At 46.5% G+C, this 15,088-nt stretch overlaps 1 protein-coding gene across 1 annotated transcript in view; it reads right to left on the bottom strand.

The window, feature by feature from the left end:
• Positions 1-14,684, bottom strand: part of LOC115316204 — a 38,406-nt gene extending 23,722 nt beyond the window's left edge. The window contains exons 1-2 of the mRNA XM_029975548.2: positions 14,612-14,684; positions 1,320-1,394 (exon numbers count right to left, since the gene is read on the bottom strand). Coding sequence (XP_029831408.2) covers positions 1,320-1,394; positions 14,612-14,684 — 148 coding nt within the window. The remainder of the gene's footprint in view (positions 1-1,319; positions 1,395-14,611) is intronic.
• Between the last annotated feature and the right edge of the window lie 404 nt (positions 14,685-15,088).

Genomic DNA, 15,088 nt, shown 5'->3' with positions numbered 1-15,088 from the left:
ACGTTCTTGGGGGCTCCCGACGTAGCAGAGTCTGTGCGCTGGTATACACAGGAAAAAGAACTGTACTGGGCCGACCATCCTGTTCGTCGTCTCATTGTCCTATGTTTTTTTTTTTTTTTTTAATGAACCGTGACACGGCATTGTCATGTTGGGCTCCGTAGTTGTAGCCAGACAGCCAGAAAGGTGTGGGACGCGGCGGGCCGTACTCCTACGTCTCGCTAAGTCTAGGCAGGTCCTTACAGCTGCTGGAAGTCCGTGTTTCAACGGTAGTTCTTACTAAGATGAACGGGTGCAATGCAAGCGAGCGCTGTCTTCGTTTTCATGCAGTGATGAGATGCCTTCTTTCGTCAATGGGGCAATCGAAGTTGAAACCATGCCACTCCTCTCCATGGCCCAAGAGGTCCCATATTGCAACGTGCACAGTGTAATATCCAAAGATTTTGTAAATAGTCTATTGCGCGCACTTTGGAGTAAAAATACCATTTGGCTGAAAAATTGCTGAGGTGTCTCCACCCAAGCTAAACGCGTTTGTATGAAAGCACCCTAAAAAAAAAAAGGTAAAGCCCCAAGAAAAAATGTTAGGCTTCGCTTTTCTTACGAGTACCGCCAACCACAGCTACGCGAAGGCGCGAAACACATGCTCGGAGCAAGTACTCTGCCGCCATTCGCTTCCAATGGCCGCTCATTTCAGTGCTGCGATGCCATAGTTGCTTCCTATAGGGAGCAACTATGGCATCGCAGCAAACACAAACAGATCAAGGGGCGTTAGAAAAAAGTCCATTGGGCACTGCACCACATGCGCATAGATCTGAATAACACAAAGGAGCGTGTCAAGTGCCCATGAATTCGCGCGTGAAACAATTAGATATGACTTGGCGTATAGTTTGACTTTCGCAAAACTCGATTTGCTGTTTTCCTAAAAAACTACAGGTCGCACAAAAAAAAAAAGGCATGCTGTCATATAGTTAATACATTTCTCGTTCAAGAAGAGGTTTTGAGCAAAGAAGGTGGTCGACTTAAGAAAAATGTAGATTGGATCGACTTAAAGAGTGTGGCTGTAAGAAAGCAACATTAAATTATGGCATATATCTAAGGAAACATACAAATGTTGGTGTACCATGTTAAAAATATATCCGTAGTGCATGCATTCCCTGTGGGGCAGGGCGCTATTCAGCAGGGAAAATGACGAATATGGGTTCAACGTCTGGTAAAATTATTTAACTACACTTATTTACAGGTTTCATAATAAGCCAACACACATTTAAAGCCGGGCCTTTTCGTTTTATATTCACAGCCCAATTGTGTTCAAATAAGGTCACCTTTATGTAACAGCAGCGCTGCCAAATTTCCTTTGTCATCAAGTTCGATGCCGCCCTGGTATCCTCCGTTCAGAGCTGCAAAATAAAAAAAAAAACTTGATCTGGCACATTTTTATGTAAACCTTTAAATGTATTATCGCATTCTCAGAAAACTTAACTTTTCTGTGTGTGTGTGTCTTTTATGGACCTAACGAAGGGCGTTTCACAAAACTTTTTAGGCATTTTCCTAAAAAAACTAGATGCGCCATAGAAAAAAAAAAAGTATTGATGCCGCATCGTCTATAGACCCTTTTCAAAAGTCTGCGCCATCCCCTGTCCGCCATTGCTTGATCACGCACTCTGAGCCTGTATTTGAAACGAGGGTGACGTCAGCATTCGGCGTGAACTCGGGTTAGCTCGTATACCGACAACGAGTGGGACGTCAGCGTTCGGCAAGGATTCGGATCCAATCACGCGCATCATGTCCAAAAAATGGCGACCATCAACGTTGCTTGATGAACATTCGAAGAGAGTCTATTGTCAAGTTTCACTTAATAGAGGTGTATAATGCATGGCAGTAAGGGCTTCATTTTTTTCTTTATTATGTTTTAATCGTCATATTTGAACTTGTATATTAAATGTATTGTTTCAATCAAACATGCTTTGCATCACAAATGAGTCGGAAGGTTGATAGCTTTTAATGCAAACTGAATTGTAAAGAAAAGAGAGAAAAGAAGGATAGCTTTTTTTTTTTTTTTTATACACGAAAAGGTCAAGAGATCTTAGAGCTGATTTGCTACTTCGGGAAAAATTCGAGAAGTAGTTGCTTGCGCTTCGGTAGGCTGATATTTTCCTTTCTATTTGGTAGACTTTGCATCGCACTAAAATTTCTTCGTACTGTTGTTGTTGTTGTTGTTTTCAATTGGGGCATCGTAGTATTTCTGCATCGCACGTGCTACGCTTGTGGTTACCACCACAGCGACTGCAACGCTATCTTGTTGCATGCGCTATCAAGATTGCCGTACCGACCCCACGTGGAACATTGTCGTGGTTTCTTCACATATGGGAAAATATCGAACCTCGTAAGTCCCGCAGTGATGTAGTCTGTAGCAGTTTCGTTTGAAAAAGCAAGCTTCACGACATCCGAATTGCCGAGGCTTATTACGTGGGTGACAGGAACAGTCGCGCGCATCTGTACCTAGAGATCCGCGTCCGTGATCTCCAAGAAAACTCGGCGCATCTCCAGAACTTTGCGTCATCGTATGCTTACGCCATCTCTTCGCGGGTTACGGCAACGCTCCATAAAAGACCATGTATTTTATATACAAATATGGCTACAACGCCAAAACGTTACGCTTTGAACAATTTGCCGTGTTACTACTCTGTCCTATTATAAAACGCTTTTATTGTGCCAAAGTTTCAAGATGACGTGCAAACTGCAGATTCCTCAGTCGAATAAACCTTTTGGTGTATTGCCACTACGGAGAGTATCTAAGTTAAGCGACGTCCACAGTTTATTGTTGGCTATAAACAAATCGTTATGATTGTATAAATGAAATATAATTCCGACCCAATATTCCGGAATTAATTACGTTTGTAGAAAAATATATTTTGGCGGCAGCTCACACAAAGTTTTGAGAAACAAGATGGTTAAAACGACCACAATTTACAAATAAAGAAAAGTACAAGATTTGCCATTCGACTACAGTAAACAACAAGAATCGATAATATGCTGGGTACATTTTTTTTTTTAATTATGTTTTTAGGTTCCTGAGACCAATTTGCCCAAAAAGGCCAATTTATTCGCGTAAATAAAGCTTTCTAGCTTACATAAATAAGCTAGAAAACAAAAACAACTTTTTGGGTTACGATAAGATAAAATTTTAAAAAGTTTCAAATTATTTTTGCTCGTTATTAGTGTTATGTGATTATAACGGATTTTTTTTTTATTGCAAAAAATGGAAGCATTGAAGCGAATAAACGATTTATGAAAGTATGATTGTTGTTGGAAACTTAACATTCCGACATTAAAAGTAATATTTAGGTACGTAGTAAATATTTACATTAAATTAATTATCCCTGTTTCCCTAAACACAAACTACAAGAAACGAAAAAAATTAGGAAAAGAGCGCATTGAAATATTGAACGTTGTTTTATTTGTCACATAAACTTACAAAACCTACATTATCGAGCCGAGTGAAGCCTCGGAGGCTTGTGTGCCTGGCTCGGAAATTGGCGAAGTGAACAAAAAAAGTTACATTCTCGATGGAACAGCCTAATCCATTAATTTTGAGTAAATATGGATAACGGGTAAATCATCAGTAAATAACAACAAGAGATCATATATGCTGACTATGCAACGTAAAATAAGCCAAGAGGCAACCGGAAGGTTCGAATACTCTGTCTGTGTAGTCTGTGTCGTCCCCTTGTATTCTTCTCCTTTTTGTCCGACGTCTCGGGTTTTACAATGTAGGAACGATCAGTTTACTGTTCTAAGCCTCGAAGCGATTTTTCTTTATGTTCAATCAAATATATCATTTGGAAGGTTGTTATAAATATGGGGTATGCACATTAAGCCCCATCCGCATATGTTCATCATATTTTGTCCTGATACAGGGTATATGTAATCGTAGTGAATGTATCATTGGAGGCTGTTGAATGTAGGGAGTTTTGAAATCAGAATTTCAGAAATGTCGGAGGACCACCGTTTCTCTCAGAAGCCATCTAAGGGATGGTCAATGCATTTCATGAAATATATTGTCACTCCCGGCATCCTGTCTCTCAAAAGAAACACTTTTCAAAACGGCCTTCAAAAAAGAATTATTTCTGGCACGAAAAACAAAAAAGAGAGAGAGAGAGAGTACCCTGAGAAAAGGGTTATACCGTAACGTAAATAACTATACGCCAGAGCATGTGCTAACGTTTTACGAACAGAGAACGGAAGAAGCATTTTAATATTAAAGAGACAGCAGAAAACGCTTTTTAATCGTTTGCATAAGTGTGCCGTGTGAGTGTTCCAGGCCAAATCACTGTCAAAATATATTTCCATGTATTCGACAAATTCTACATATGCAAGTTTTCACAATTGCATGATCTACATTTAGAATTGTACAGTGCTATCGGAGCTGAAAGTTTGACCTTCCTAAGCGGGTTCCTAAAACAAATAAGTTCGGTCTTTGCAGCATTTACTTTTATTAAGTTTAAGTGAAACCATGTCCATCACGAAACCAATATTATTTTTGAGTTTCTGAATCGCTACATGATAATCTGCATCACAAGAAACCAAAACCATATCCTCGGCATATTGGTATACTCTGCATACTGAGACAACGCTTGGATCATTTACATATAAATTAAAAAGAAAATGCGATAACACTGAGTCTTGCGGTACCCCGGCCGTTAAGAGTGTCCTGGTGCTTTTTTTAGATTTAAATGTAACTACATGAGATCGTCCTGAGAGATGACCTTATGGAAACTAAAAACAAATGGACCATTAAATCTTAGCTTGTGTAGTTTGATACAAAGAATATTGTGATTTATGCTGTCGAACTCTTTTGACACATCCAAGAACGCAGCGCAAGTGAAAAGATTCTTATCAAAGCCCGTATGCAAGCAATCATTAAAATCTTCACACAAAAAATCCGTTCCCCGCTTCGCTACAAAACCGTACTGATTATTAGACAATAATCCCAAAACCGTACTGCAAAACTAGACATTGTTTTGAAATACAATTTATAGTAACTGCGCAAGACAGGGCAGTATTGATATGGGACGATAGTTTTTTTTTTTTTTAATTAATTCTTTTCTCCTCCTTTGTGAAGTACTTTCACAACATGAGTTTTTATTCCTGTAGACCATTCTCCAGATTCAATAGTGCCGTTAAATATTTCCAGGAGTACATATTTGGTCTTTTAAAAATTTGGTTGCGGGTCACGTATATGAATTTCATCGAAGCCCGGAGACTCTTTAGTCTTTAAAGGAAAGCAAATAGCCTCTCAGCTCATGTTCCGATAAAGGGAGAAGAAAAGCCGAAGCTTGGATTGTGTCCGTGTGACATGGCAACTGAATTATCGCTATCCTGATCCGTGCCACATGCGTGATAGGGGGTACGACCTGATATTGCCACGCGCGTCACAGAGCAGGCTCGTGGCCGAATGGTCACCGTGCTTGACTGTCACACAAGGGATCTGGGCTCGATTCCAGGTAGCGGGATGTTCTTTTGCTTATTCTTTCTACTTGCCGTTCTCGCAAGTTCGAGAACTTTCTCGTCTCATCGCCTCGCGTAAGGCACTCGTGAGTGCCGTACGCGAGACGATGAGACGAGAAAGTAAGGCACTCAAGAGTGCCTTACGCGGGAACTTAAGAAACGAGGCAAGACGTCCGACGAGACTCTCGAGAGCTAGCTGGTGCTCAAGGCCACACAAGTGTGACTGGGTACCCATCGATAAGCGTTTCTATAACACTCTTGTACATTGTGTGACAGTGAGGTAGAAAGTAGCGGTACGAAAGGAACGGATTAACTTTTTGGGGTAACGGTTACTTACTTTTATGTAAGGGTAATTGTAACTGTAAATAGATACAATCTAGTCTTGCATAATTGTAAATGAAATTCCTTACTTTTTTCAGTAACGTGTACAAGTCTGCTACAAGCGTCCACGGTGTCATTTCTTGTTTTGACGGTATTAGGCTTAGCTGAACGTCGGCTCATAGAGAAATTTTGTTTTTCTCAATTATCTTTTGATCCAGGTGACGTCATGTTCTCAAGCTTTTAGTGTCATTTCTTGTTTTGACGGTATTGGGTTTAGCTGGACGTCGGCTCATAAATAAATTTGTTTTCCTCAATTATCTTTTGATCCAGGTGACGTCTTGTACTCTAACTTTCGCGATCTATCCCAATCGCTACGTCATATTGTCACGGAGTTTGATCTTTCTGCGATGCTTAGTTCATTTACCAGAGCCTAAATACACGGTTCTCGTTTCTCAGGAACTCCCTGTACTTCTCGACTTTAGACACTGCTTCAGGGCTTTCCCCTAGTAAAACTGGATAAAGAAAGCTCCAAAATCTGCACGATGAGTACACCGTATGGTCCTTCCAAATTTTCCCGTATGCCAGTAGATATTTTATCAGCACCAAAAGTTTTTCAGCGTGTCAGATATTTAGGACTTCATTATAAACTGAAATAGTTATATAATTTATGTTTCATGTTTTAATGCCATATTTGATCCCTAATATAAAACTAAACGATAGTTATCTTGGTTGAGTAGCCACGTTTCCGCATCCACCCTCTATGTGTATTACCTTTGTGCCGAGCTGCAAAAAAAAGAAATACGTTGCAGCGCAATGTAAAAGCTTGACTTTTTTTCTCTGCTTTACACCTTATGGAAGACCCTGACTTCGTTATTAGACTCAACGTCTTGTGTAATGTAGCGAACAAACTTTTTTCCATATTTATTCACTTTGTAGGTTTAGACTGTCCGCTACAATTATCTTCTTTGTCTATACACACTCTAAATTTTACGTGGAACGAAAAACTACGAACAATATGGGGGCGAGCTTCTTATAAAATTGCCATTTTTGCTTTCTAAAAAGTTCAATATGCCGCCTAATTTCTTTTTTTTTTTCCCCTTAAATTTTGAAGAAACATTTATCTCAATACAGAATGGAGTGCTCGAGGACTTTGGACAAAACCTGAATTTTTGGTTAGAAAGCTAGAGAATGCGAAAAAAAGGCATGAAGAGAGAGAGAGAGCGTATCAGTCGACCACTGAAAGAATGTCCCACGAGACAAGTGCGTAATGGATCCACTACCCGTGTACATCTGCTTTGGCGGACTGCTAGGCAGCTTTTCAGCCACATCTGGTCGTTTCCAAATACTTTCTAGCTTCCCACATTTCAAAAAGATGTGCGTTCATCTCAGGAAATGGCTTACAGCGAGATCCACCAAGCTTCAGTCGCATCAAGGGTATTTTATGATAGTCCTTAGCGCCACTAAATACCTGCGCTTAGACTGTCGACGCCCCATTTCCCGATCTTCATGTGGACGCCGCCATTTTGGTGTTTGGTGCATGTCACAGGTTTGCTGATATTCTCTGTTTAAACACAAAGGACTGCCGACCAGGCGATAGGTCCACGCCTCGGTGGAGTCTTGCCAATGAAGGGGAGACCACAGTTTTGCAACGAAACGAATTTAATACTACAAACAAAACAAAAGAAAACACAATAAAGGTAAACAAGTGCCGAGCTGCGAAAACAACAGGACTCGAACGCACTTCACCCGGCCGGTGCACGGGCGGCGAAGATAAATCACTCAACGCACCACGAATTAGGCAAAACCCAAAGTCTACCGCTCAATACAATGCAGTAACCATCTCTTACGCGGGAGCTTCCCCGAACATGGAAAAAAAAATAACTTCGGAGCTTAAATGTTATCAAATAATACAATCGGACACCCGTGAGAATAAAAACCAAGTACAGAAATACCGCTTCCTTAATTACTATCAAGAGGAAAGTGCGAGTGGAGGGGAAATCTCGTCTCACAGTGTCCGGGAGTGGCGGTCTTGCGAGGCGCTGTCCGAAGGGGGAAGGAATGGTCCCGGTGGTACCACGGTGGGTTGGGCGGCTTGAAGCGGCCACACAATCACACACACACACTTCGTCGTCGAAGTCTTCCCCAGTCCGGACCTGGCCCGCTACCGTTGAGCTCCACGGACTCGGCGCTTCGATTCCCCGCCTGTTGCTTCCGAGTTTCCCGCTCACACTGCTCGCCTTTGCCCCAAAGAGTCCCCCTGGACGGGCCCCCGCATTCCAGCACGCAGGCGTGGAAAACAAAACAAAAAGAAACCAAACCCCAGGACGCTGGCCCGCTCGTCCCTTCATCCTCCCCAAAGGGAGCATCGCTTCGTTTTCGGGGGCGCTGGGTCCCAGACCTCACTCCCCGCGAATTTCTTGGAAGGACGCGTCTGGCCCGGGAGAATGGATAACGTAACACAGTCGGATTTTGTAACATGAATAACGTAACATAGCCGGATTTTGTGACACTGCCCCTCACTTAAGAAGATTCACCCGTGAATATTTAAACTAACTCTTCACAAAAACTCGGCTAACAATAGCGCACAAAAGAAAAAAAAATCAAGAGTACATATACTAAGCAAACCAAACTGCGCCCCGTATGAGATAAGCCGTGCACATTCCAACAGTGGGAAGTTTTCATATTCGGAGGATACAAACGAAGTACGGAGTAAACATAACATACATATATTGGCTTAATAGAGAAAAACAAACCCTCATTAGTGAGGCGGACTTACAAGCGGCTTAGGAAATCAGCGCCCACATTTTCGCTGCCCTTGATATGTTCGATAGTGAAAGGAAATTCCTGCAAGAGGAGGCTCCACCTCAGCACTCTACTGTTCAGATGCTTCGCCTGATTGATGTACTTCAGCGGCTGGTGGTCGGTTTGTACGAGGAATTTCCTACCGTAAAGGTATGGACTGAATTTCTGCACTCCCCAGACCAATGCCAAGCACTCCCTTTCGATGGTGCTGTAGGCGGCCTCACGAGCGAGCAGCTTCCGGCTAGCGTAAGCCACAGGATGTAAGCGGCTGTCATGCTGCTGCATTAACATAGCTCCGAGACTTGTGTCGGAAGCATCGGTCCTGAGGACGAAGTCTTTTCCGAAATCTGGGAGTCTCAGGATCGGCGGATTGGCGATCCGTTCTTTCAGCTCGTCGAACGCCGACTGATGAGCGGTCCTCCACTCAACCTGGTTCCTTTCCTTTTTCTTCGTGAGGTCCGTTAGCGGCCCACTGATCTTTGCGTAGTCGGGAATAAAATCCCGGTAGTATCCCGTCAGTCCAAGGAACGCCCGCACCTGGCGCTTGGTGGTCGGCACACTCGCCTTCTCGATTTTGTCGAGCGTCTTTCCGAGGGGTGCGAGCTGTCCCTTTCCGATGCGGTGACCCAGAAAGTCAATTTGTTCCATCCCAAACTCGCACTTGGTCGGGCGAATGGTCAGCCCTGCTGCTTGGATACGGCCAAACAGTGTCTGCAGAGCTGTGAGGTGTTGCTCCCAGCTGTCGGTAGCCACCAACACATCGTCGTAGTAATGGGCCACATCTGGGATTCCATCCACCACCTTCCGCATCAGTTTGGCAAATACCGCCGGAGCGGTCTTGACCCCAAACGGCATGTACCGAAAATGGTACAGTCCCGAAGTCGTCGAAAATGCGGTCTTGGGCTGGGAATCGTCGCTGAGTGGGATCTGCCAGTAGCCCTTCACAAAATCCATCTTTGAGAAGTAGCGTTTGTTTCCGACGGCGGCGAAAACGGCGTCGACTCGTGGCATGGGTTCAGAGTCTGGAACTAAGACGCCGTTTAGACGTCTGAAATCGACGCACAGCCGATTTGTTTCGTCCGGCTTCTTGACGAGCAGGACGGGTGCGTTGTACGCAGAGCTGGATTTTTCTATTATTCCGAGCCTGAGCATTTCCTGCACCTCTTCCTCAACCTTCGTGTGGGTCGCAAATGGCAGTGGGTATTGTCGCACATAGATGGGGGTATCTGTAGTCTGCTTCAGCTCGCACTGTATCCATGTGGTTTTTCCCGGAACGTCGGAGAAGATGTTCTCATGGCTGCGCATTACGCGGTCGAGCTGCGACTTTTGCTCCGCACTAAGCTTCGATGAAACTTTCGCGTCTCCGGGGCCTTCCTCTCTCTGGAATGTTGGTAGAGGGATCGGCTGGTCGTCTTCGGTTTCCGTCAATGAGAGAACCGCGCAGGCCTGTCGCTCGTCTTCCTTCTCGATTCCCCGCTCCTCGTATTTCTTTAGTAGGTTAGCGTGGAACAATTTCAGGCCGGTCGCGGTCTGGATCTCGTAGTCGACCTCTCCTGTTTTTCTCGTAACGAGGAAGGGCCCCTTCCACTGCAGCAGAAGTTTGTTGTTGTCCGTGGGGAGCAGTAGGAGCACCTTCTCTCCCGGCTGGAAACTCCGCTCCTTGGTTTTCCGGTTGTAGTATCGAGCGTAACGAGCTCCCGACCTCGCGAGTTCCTCGTGGGCGATTTTGCACGTCTCCTCGAGGCGATTTCTGAGGTCGAGCACGTGCTCATAGGTGGTCCGGAGCTCTGCGTCGAGCTCGACGTTGGTCCACACCTCTCTCAGAATGGCTAGCGGGCCCCGGACGTGGCGACCGTACAACAATTCAAAAGGCGAAAAGCCGAGGCTCGCCTGCGGCACTTCCCGGTAGGCAAACAGCAATGCGGGCAAATACCGGTCCCAATCCTTGGGTCTCTCGGAGCACATTCGCTTCAGCATGAGTTTAAGTGTTCCATTGAACTTCTCCACCAATCCATTCGCCATGGGGTGGTAGGGGGACGTGTGCAACTGCTTTATCGACAGGAGCCGGCTGATCTCTTTCATTAGCTCGGAAGTGAAATTCGAGCCCCGGTCGCTTAATATCTCTCGTGGCATTCCGACCCGCGCGAACATCTCGACCAGGGCCTCTGCCACTCTTTCGGTTTCGATGCTGGGCAAAGCCACGGCGTCCGGGTAGCGAGTCGCGTAGTCTACCATTGTCAGTATGTACCGGTTCCCTCGGCCCGATGCCGGAGCCATCGGTCCCACGATGTCGATAGCAACCCTCTGAAATGGGGTATCTATTAAGGGGCCCCCACCCAGTGGGACGCGAGGGACCTTTCCTTTCGGTGTTGTTCGCTGGCACACGTCACACGATAGCACGAACCGCCGTACGTCCGAGCCCAATCCCGGCCAGAAGAACTCTTGCAGGATACGGCTCTTCGTTTTCGCCTGCCCCAGGTGTCCCGCCATAATGCTTTCATGGGCAACCTGCAGCACAGTCTTTCGGTAGGTCTGAGGCACCACGAGCTGGCGCGTCTCTCTCCCCGACCGCTCCCGGTATACTCGATAAAGAAGCCCTTGCCCCTCTCCGGTTGTATAAGTGATCGTGGCCGTCTTTCCCCTGGCCCTTTCCCCAATCCGCTTAAAGCAGGGGCGCAGGGTGTCATCCTCTTCCTGCTCCTTTGCAAAGCTCGGCGTGTCGATGGCCAGCCCTTCGATTTGAGGCACGTGTAGTTTTTTCAATCCAGTTTGTTTTTTCTTACTCTGGGTCCTGGTTTCCACGGCACACGCCGGAGTTAGGGGATCTTCCACTTCCGCCCGGGTTTCGCGTTCTGGCTCGTCTTGGCCCTCCTGTGTGTCAAGTTCCGCCGGGTCCTCCTGAACTCGCTCTGTCGGTATCGGGTCGTCCCCCACCTCTACGTCAGTCGCGGGGTCGTCCGGTTCCCTAGCGCCGGGAATATTGCCGAGCACAAGGTCGTACAGGGGCCCGTCCATGCACAGGGCTTTGAGTCCTCCGTTGAAGTAGGGCGTTTTAACGTGGATATGGGCCTCGGGAAGCATTTTCACGGTTCCATCCACGAGATACACCGGCTTTTTGGTTCCAGTGAGGAGGCCGTCGTCGACCAATCCTCGTCTTACGATGACCGTGTTACTACCCGTGTCGCGCAGAACCGTGATCTTTTTCTGTCCGATTGTGCCCTCAACGACTGGCATTCCCTCGACCAGGAACTTATGACGCGGGGTCATTACCGCGTTGACGACCGGAATTTTCGTCCCATCCTTCAGCTCTAAAAACCCATCCGTCACGTTTCCGTCCTTTCTGTCTTGTCGGGGCATATAGATGCCAGACGCCTGAGGTTTTGTCTGGCCCCGGCAGACCTCCGTCTTATGTCCCTTCCTGCCACACCTTTGACATGTGGGCACCTGTCCGGTGTTGTACAGGCTACGACATTGTGCAGCTTTGTGCCCCGTCTTATTACAGAGGTAGCACCTCATAGCAGGCCGCGGAGGCCCGCCCCCCTCGCTACTTTTCTTCGCTGAGGGGTCGGCCTCGTTTTTCCCCGCTTTCCCCAGGTTGCTATGACCTTGGGCGTCCAAAAATTGGTCCGCCATCTCCAACAGTCCCTCCAAATGTGGCTGTTTTCTTTCCTTCAGGTAGATGGCCAGGGCTGGATGACAACCCTTTAAGAACTGCTCTTTGATGACCAGTTCCCGGAGACCTTCAAAATCTTTGGTCACTGCGGCCAGCTCGACCCACCGGTCGAAGTAGTGGCCGAGCCTGGCGGCGTACTGAGTGGCCGTCTCTCCATCTACCGGCTTCCCATCACGGAATTTATCGCGAAAGCCCTCAACGGTGAACCGGAACCTCTTGAGCAGCGAGGCTTTCACCTTGCCGTAATCGGCGGCATCTACGGGCGGCAATCGCCCATACACACTAAGGGCTTCCCCCGTGAGGCACGTGCTTAGGGCGGTGGCCCATTGGTTTTCTGGCCACTTTTGACTTAAGGCAATTCCCTCAAACCTTCTTATATAAGCGTCGAGGTCGTCCTTCCTTTCGTCGAAGGCGAGTAGGAGCTTGTTCGGATTCAATTTCAAAACGCTCTGACCCTCGCCGTCAGTTCCTGCTCCGGATGAGCGGTTCCCCTCCTTCTTGTTCTCAAGCTCTAGCCTCAGCCTCAATATCTCGAGCTCCCTCTCGGCGGCTGCTTTCGCCGCCTCTTGTTCCCGCTCGGTAGCCTCCCTAGTAGCTTCTCGCTCTAGGGCTCTCTCCTCTCTTTGTCTGGCGGTCTCTTCCTCTATCCACCTTTTTAGTTCTGCTCCCGAGAGGTCTAGTTTGGTTCCCAGTGCCACGAGTTTTTCAATTTCCATGTCCGGTTTACCCAAGCTCGCCGCTGGGCGAACTGCGGAACCACACTTCCCTCAAATCACGCGGTTTCTACTCGCAGCCCTCCAAAGGCAAGTCTCCACCATAGTCAGTCTACGTCCTGTCGCGGACGCCAGTTTTGTCACAGGTTTGCTGATATTCTCTGTTTAAACACAAAGGACTGCCGACCAGGCGATAGGTCCACGCCTCGGTGGAGTCTTGCCAATGAAGGGGAGACCACAGTTTTGCAACGAAACGAATTTAATACTACAAACAAAACAAAAGAAAACACAATAAAGGTAAACAAGTGCCGAGCTGCGAAAACAACAGGACTCGAACGCACTTCACCCGGCCGGTGCACGGGCGGCGAAGATAAATCACTCAACGCACCACGAATTAGGCAAAACCCAAAGTCTACCGCTCAATACAATGCAGTAACCATCTCTTACGCGGGAGCTTCCCCGAACATGGAAAAAAAAATAACTTCGGAGCTTAAATGTTATCAAATAATACAATCGGACACCCGTGAGAATAAAAACCAAGTACAGAAATACCGCTTCCTTAATTACTATCAAGAGGAAAGTGCGAGTGGAGGGGAAATCTCGTCTCACAGTGTCCGGGAGTGGCGGTCTTGCGAGGCGCTGTCCGAAGGGGGAAGGAATGGTCCCGGTGGTACCACGGTGGGTTGGGCGGCTTGAAGCGGCCACACAATCACACACACACACTTCGTCGTCGAAGTCTTCCCCAGTCCGGACCTGGCCCGCTACCGTTGAGCTCCACGGACTCGGCGCTTCGATTCCCCGCCTGTTGCTTCCGAGTTTCCCGCTCACACTGCTCGCCTTTGCCCCAAAGAGTCCCCCTGGACGGGCCCCCGCATTCCAGCACGCAGGCGTGGAAAACAAAACAAAAAGAAACCAAACCCCAGGACGCTGGCCCGCTCGTCCCTTCATCCTCCCCAAAGGGAGCATCGCTTCGTTTTCGGGGGCGCTGGGTCCCAGACCTCACTCCCCGCGAATTTCTTGGAAGGACGCGTCTGGCCCGGGAGAATGGATAACGTAACACAGTCGGATTTTGTAACATGAATAACGTAACATAGCCGGATTTTGTGACAGTGCAGAACAAGCGCAATCGTTTCGATTCAAAAATACGACTCCATCAGGTGTAGACACAGTGACAGGATGTTCAGACGCTATGGTTTTGTATTGTCGTGAACCGTATTTAACATTTCTGGAAGACAAAAAGGCGTTTATTGCGATTTAAAATAAAGCTTCAAATAACTGGCAACGATGGCTCTAAACACCAAGATGGCTTCAGTGTCGTTATTCTAAAACGTAGCCTTTTTAGTGACCCTATAGTCGCTCTAAAGCGGCTGGACGCGTTAGAAAGACATCATTTTCGTCTGCTAAAAATGCGTGAATACGTAGCGGATTTTTAACGACCGTCTGTTTAAAAAACCCAGTTTGACTGACACCCTCCGAGTGCTAACCCAATTCTATTCGCCATACGCGCGCGGTGTCATCGATGCGATTGTTATATATCTGTTTAGTCAATTGTCAACTAAGGTTTTGGCCATTAGCAAAATGTGCATCTGTTACTTACACTTCGGATGAACTTGCTCGCCATGTGCGTTAACACTTAACAAAAAAATAACGGCAAGATACTGTGCAAGCATTGTGTGCACTATGCAGAAATGTGCTGAAATACGAAAAGGCGTCCGTGTATTTTTATATGCGTAGCGCAACATATTTTATTTTGTATTTCCTTTTGTAAACAGCAATTACGCCGTTGCATGTCGAACTTTATATCTTGTTTCTTCGCAAGAAATCCGGAAGGCTTTTTTTTTTTTCTTTTTAACTTCAAGTATAACAATATGTATATAACTACGCTGCCCTCAGTTTGAGCATGTGAGCATGTGAGAAGAGTAAATGATCGTGCGAATCCTTTGCTTTGTGACGCCCCAAGACGACGACGTCAGGTTTTAAAGGTCATCGAAGAATAACTAAAACTGTAAGTTTTCTTGTTGTTGTTGTTGTTGTTGTTGTTGTTGTTGTTGTCGTTGTTGCTGTTGCTGTTGTT

Source organism: Ixodes scapularis, unplaced genomic scaffold, assembly GCF_016920785.2.
Source record: "Ixodes scapularis isolate PalLabHiFi unplaced genomic scaffold, ASM1692078v2 PGA_scaffold4__175_contigs__length_147842914, whole genome shotgun sequence".
Lineage (NCBI taxonomy): Eukaryota > Metazoa > Arthropoda > Arachnida > Ixodida > Ixodidae > Ixodes > Ixodes scapularis.
Note: the sequence above shows the minus strand (reverse complement) of the source record. Positions and strands in the feature narration are given on the sequence as shown.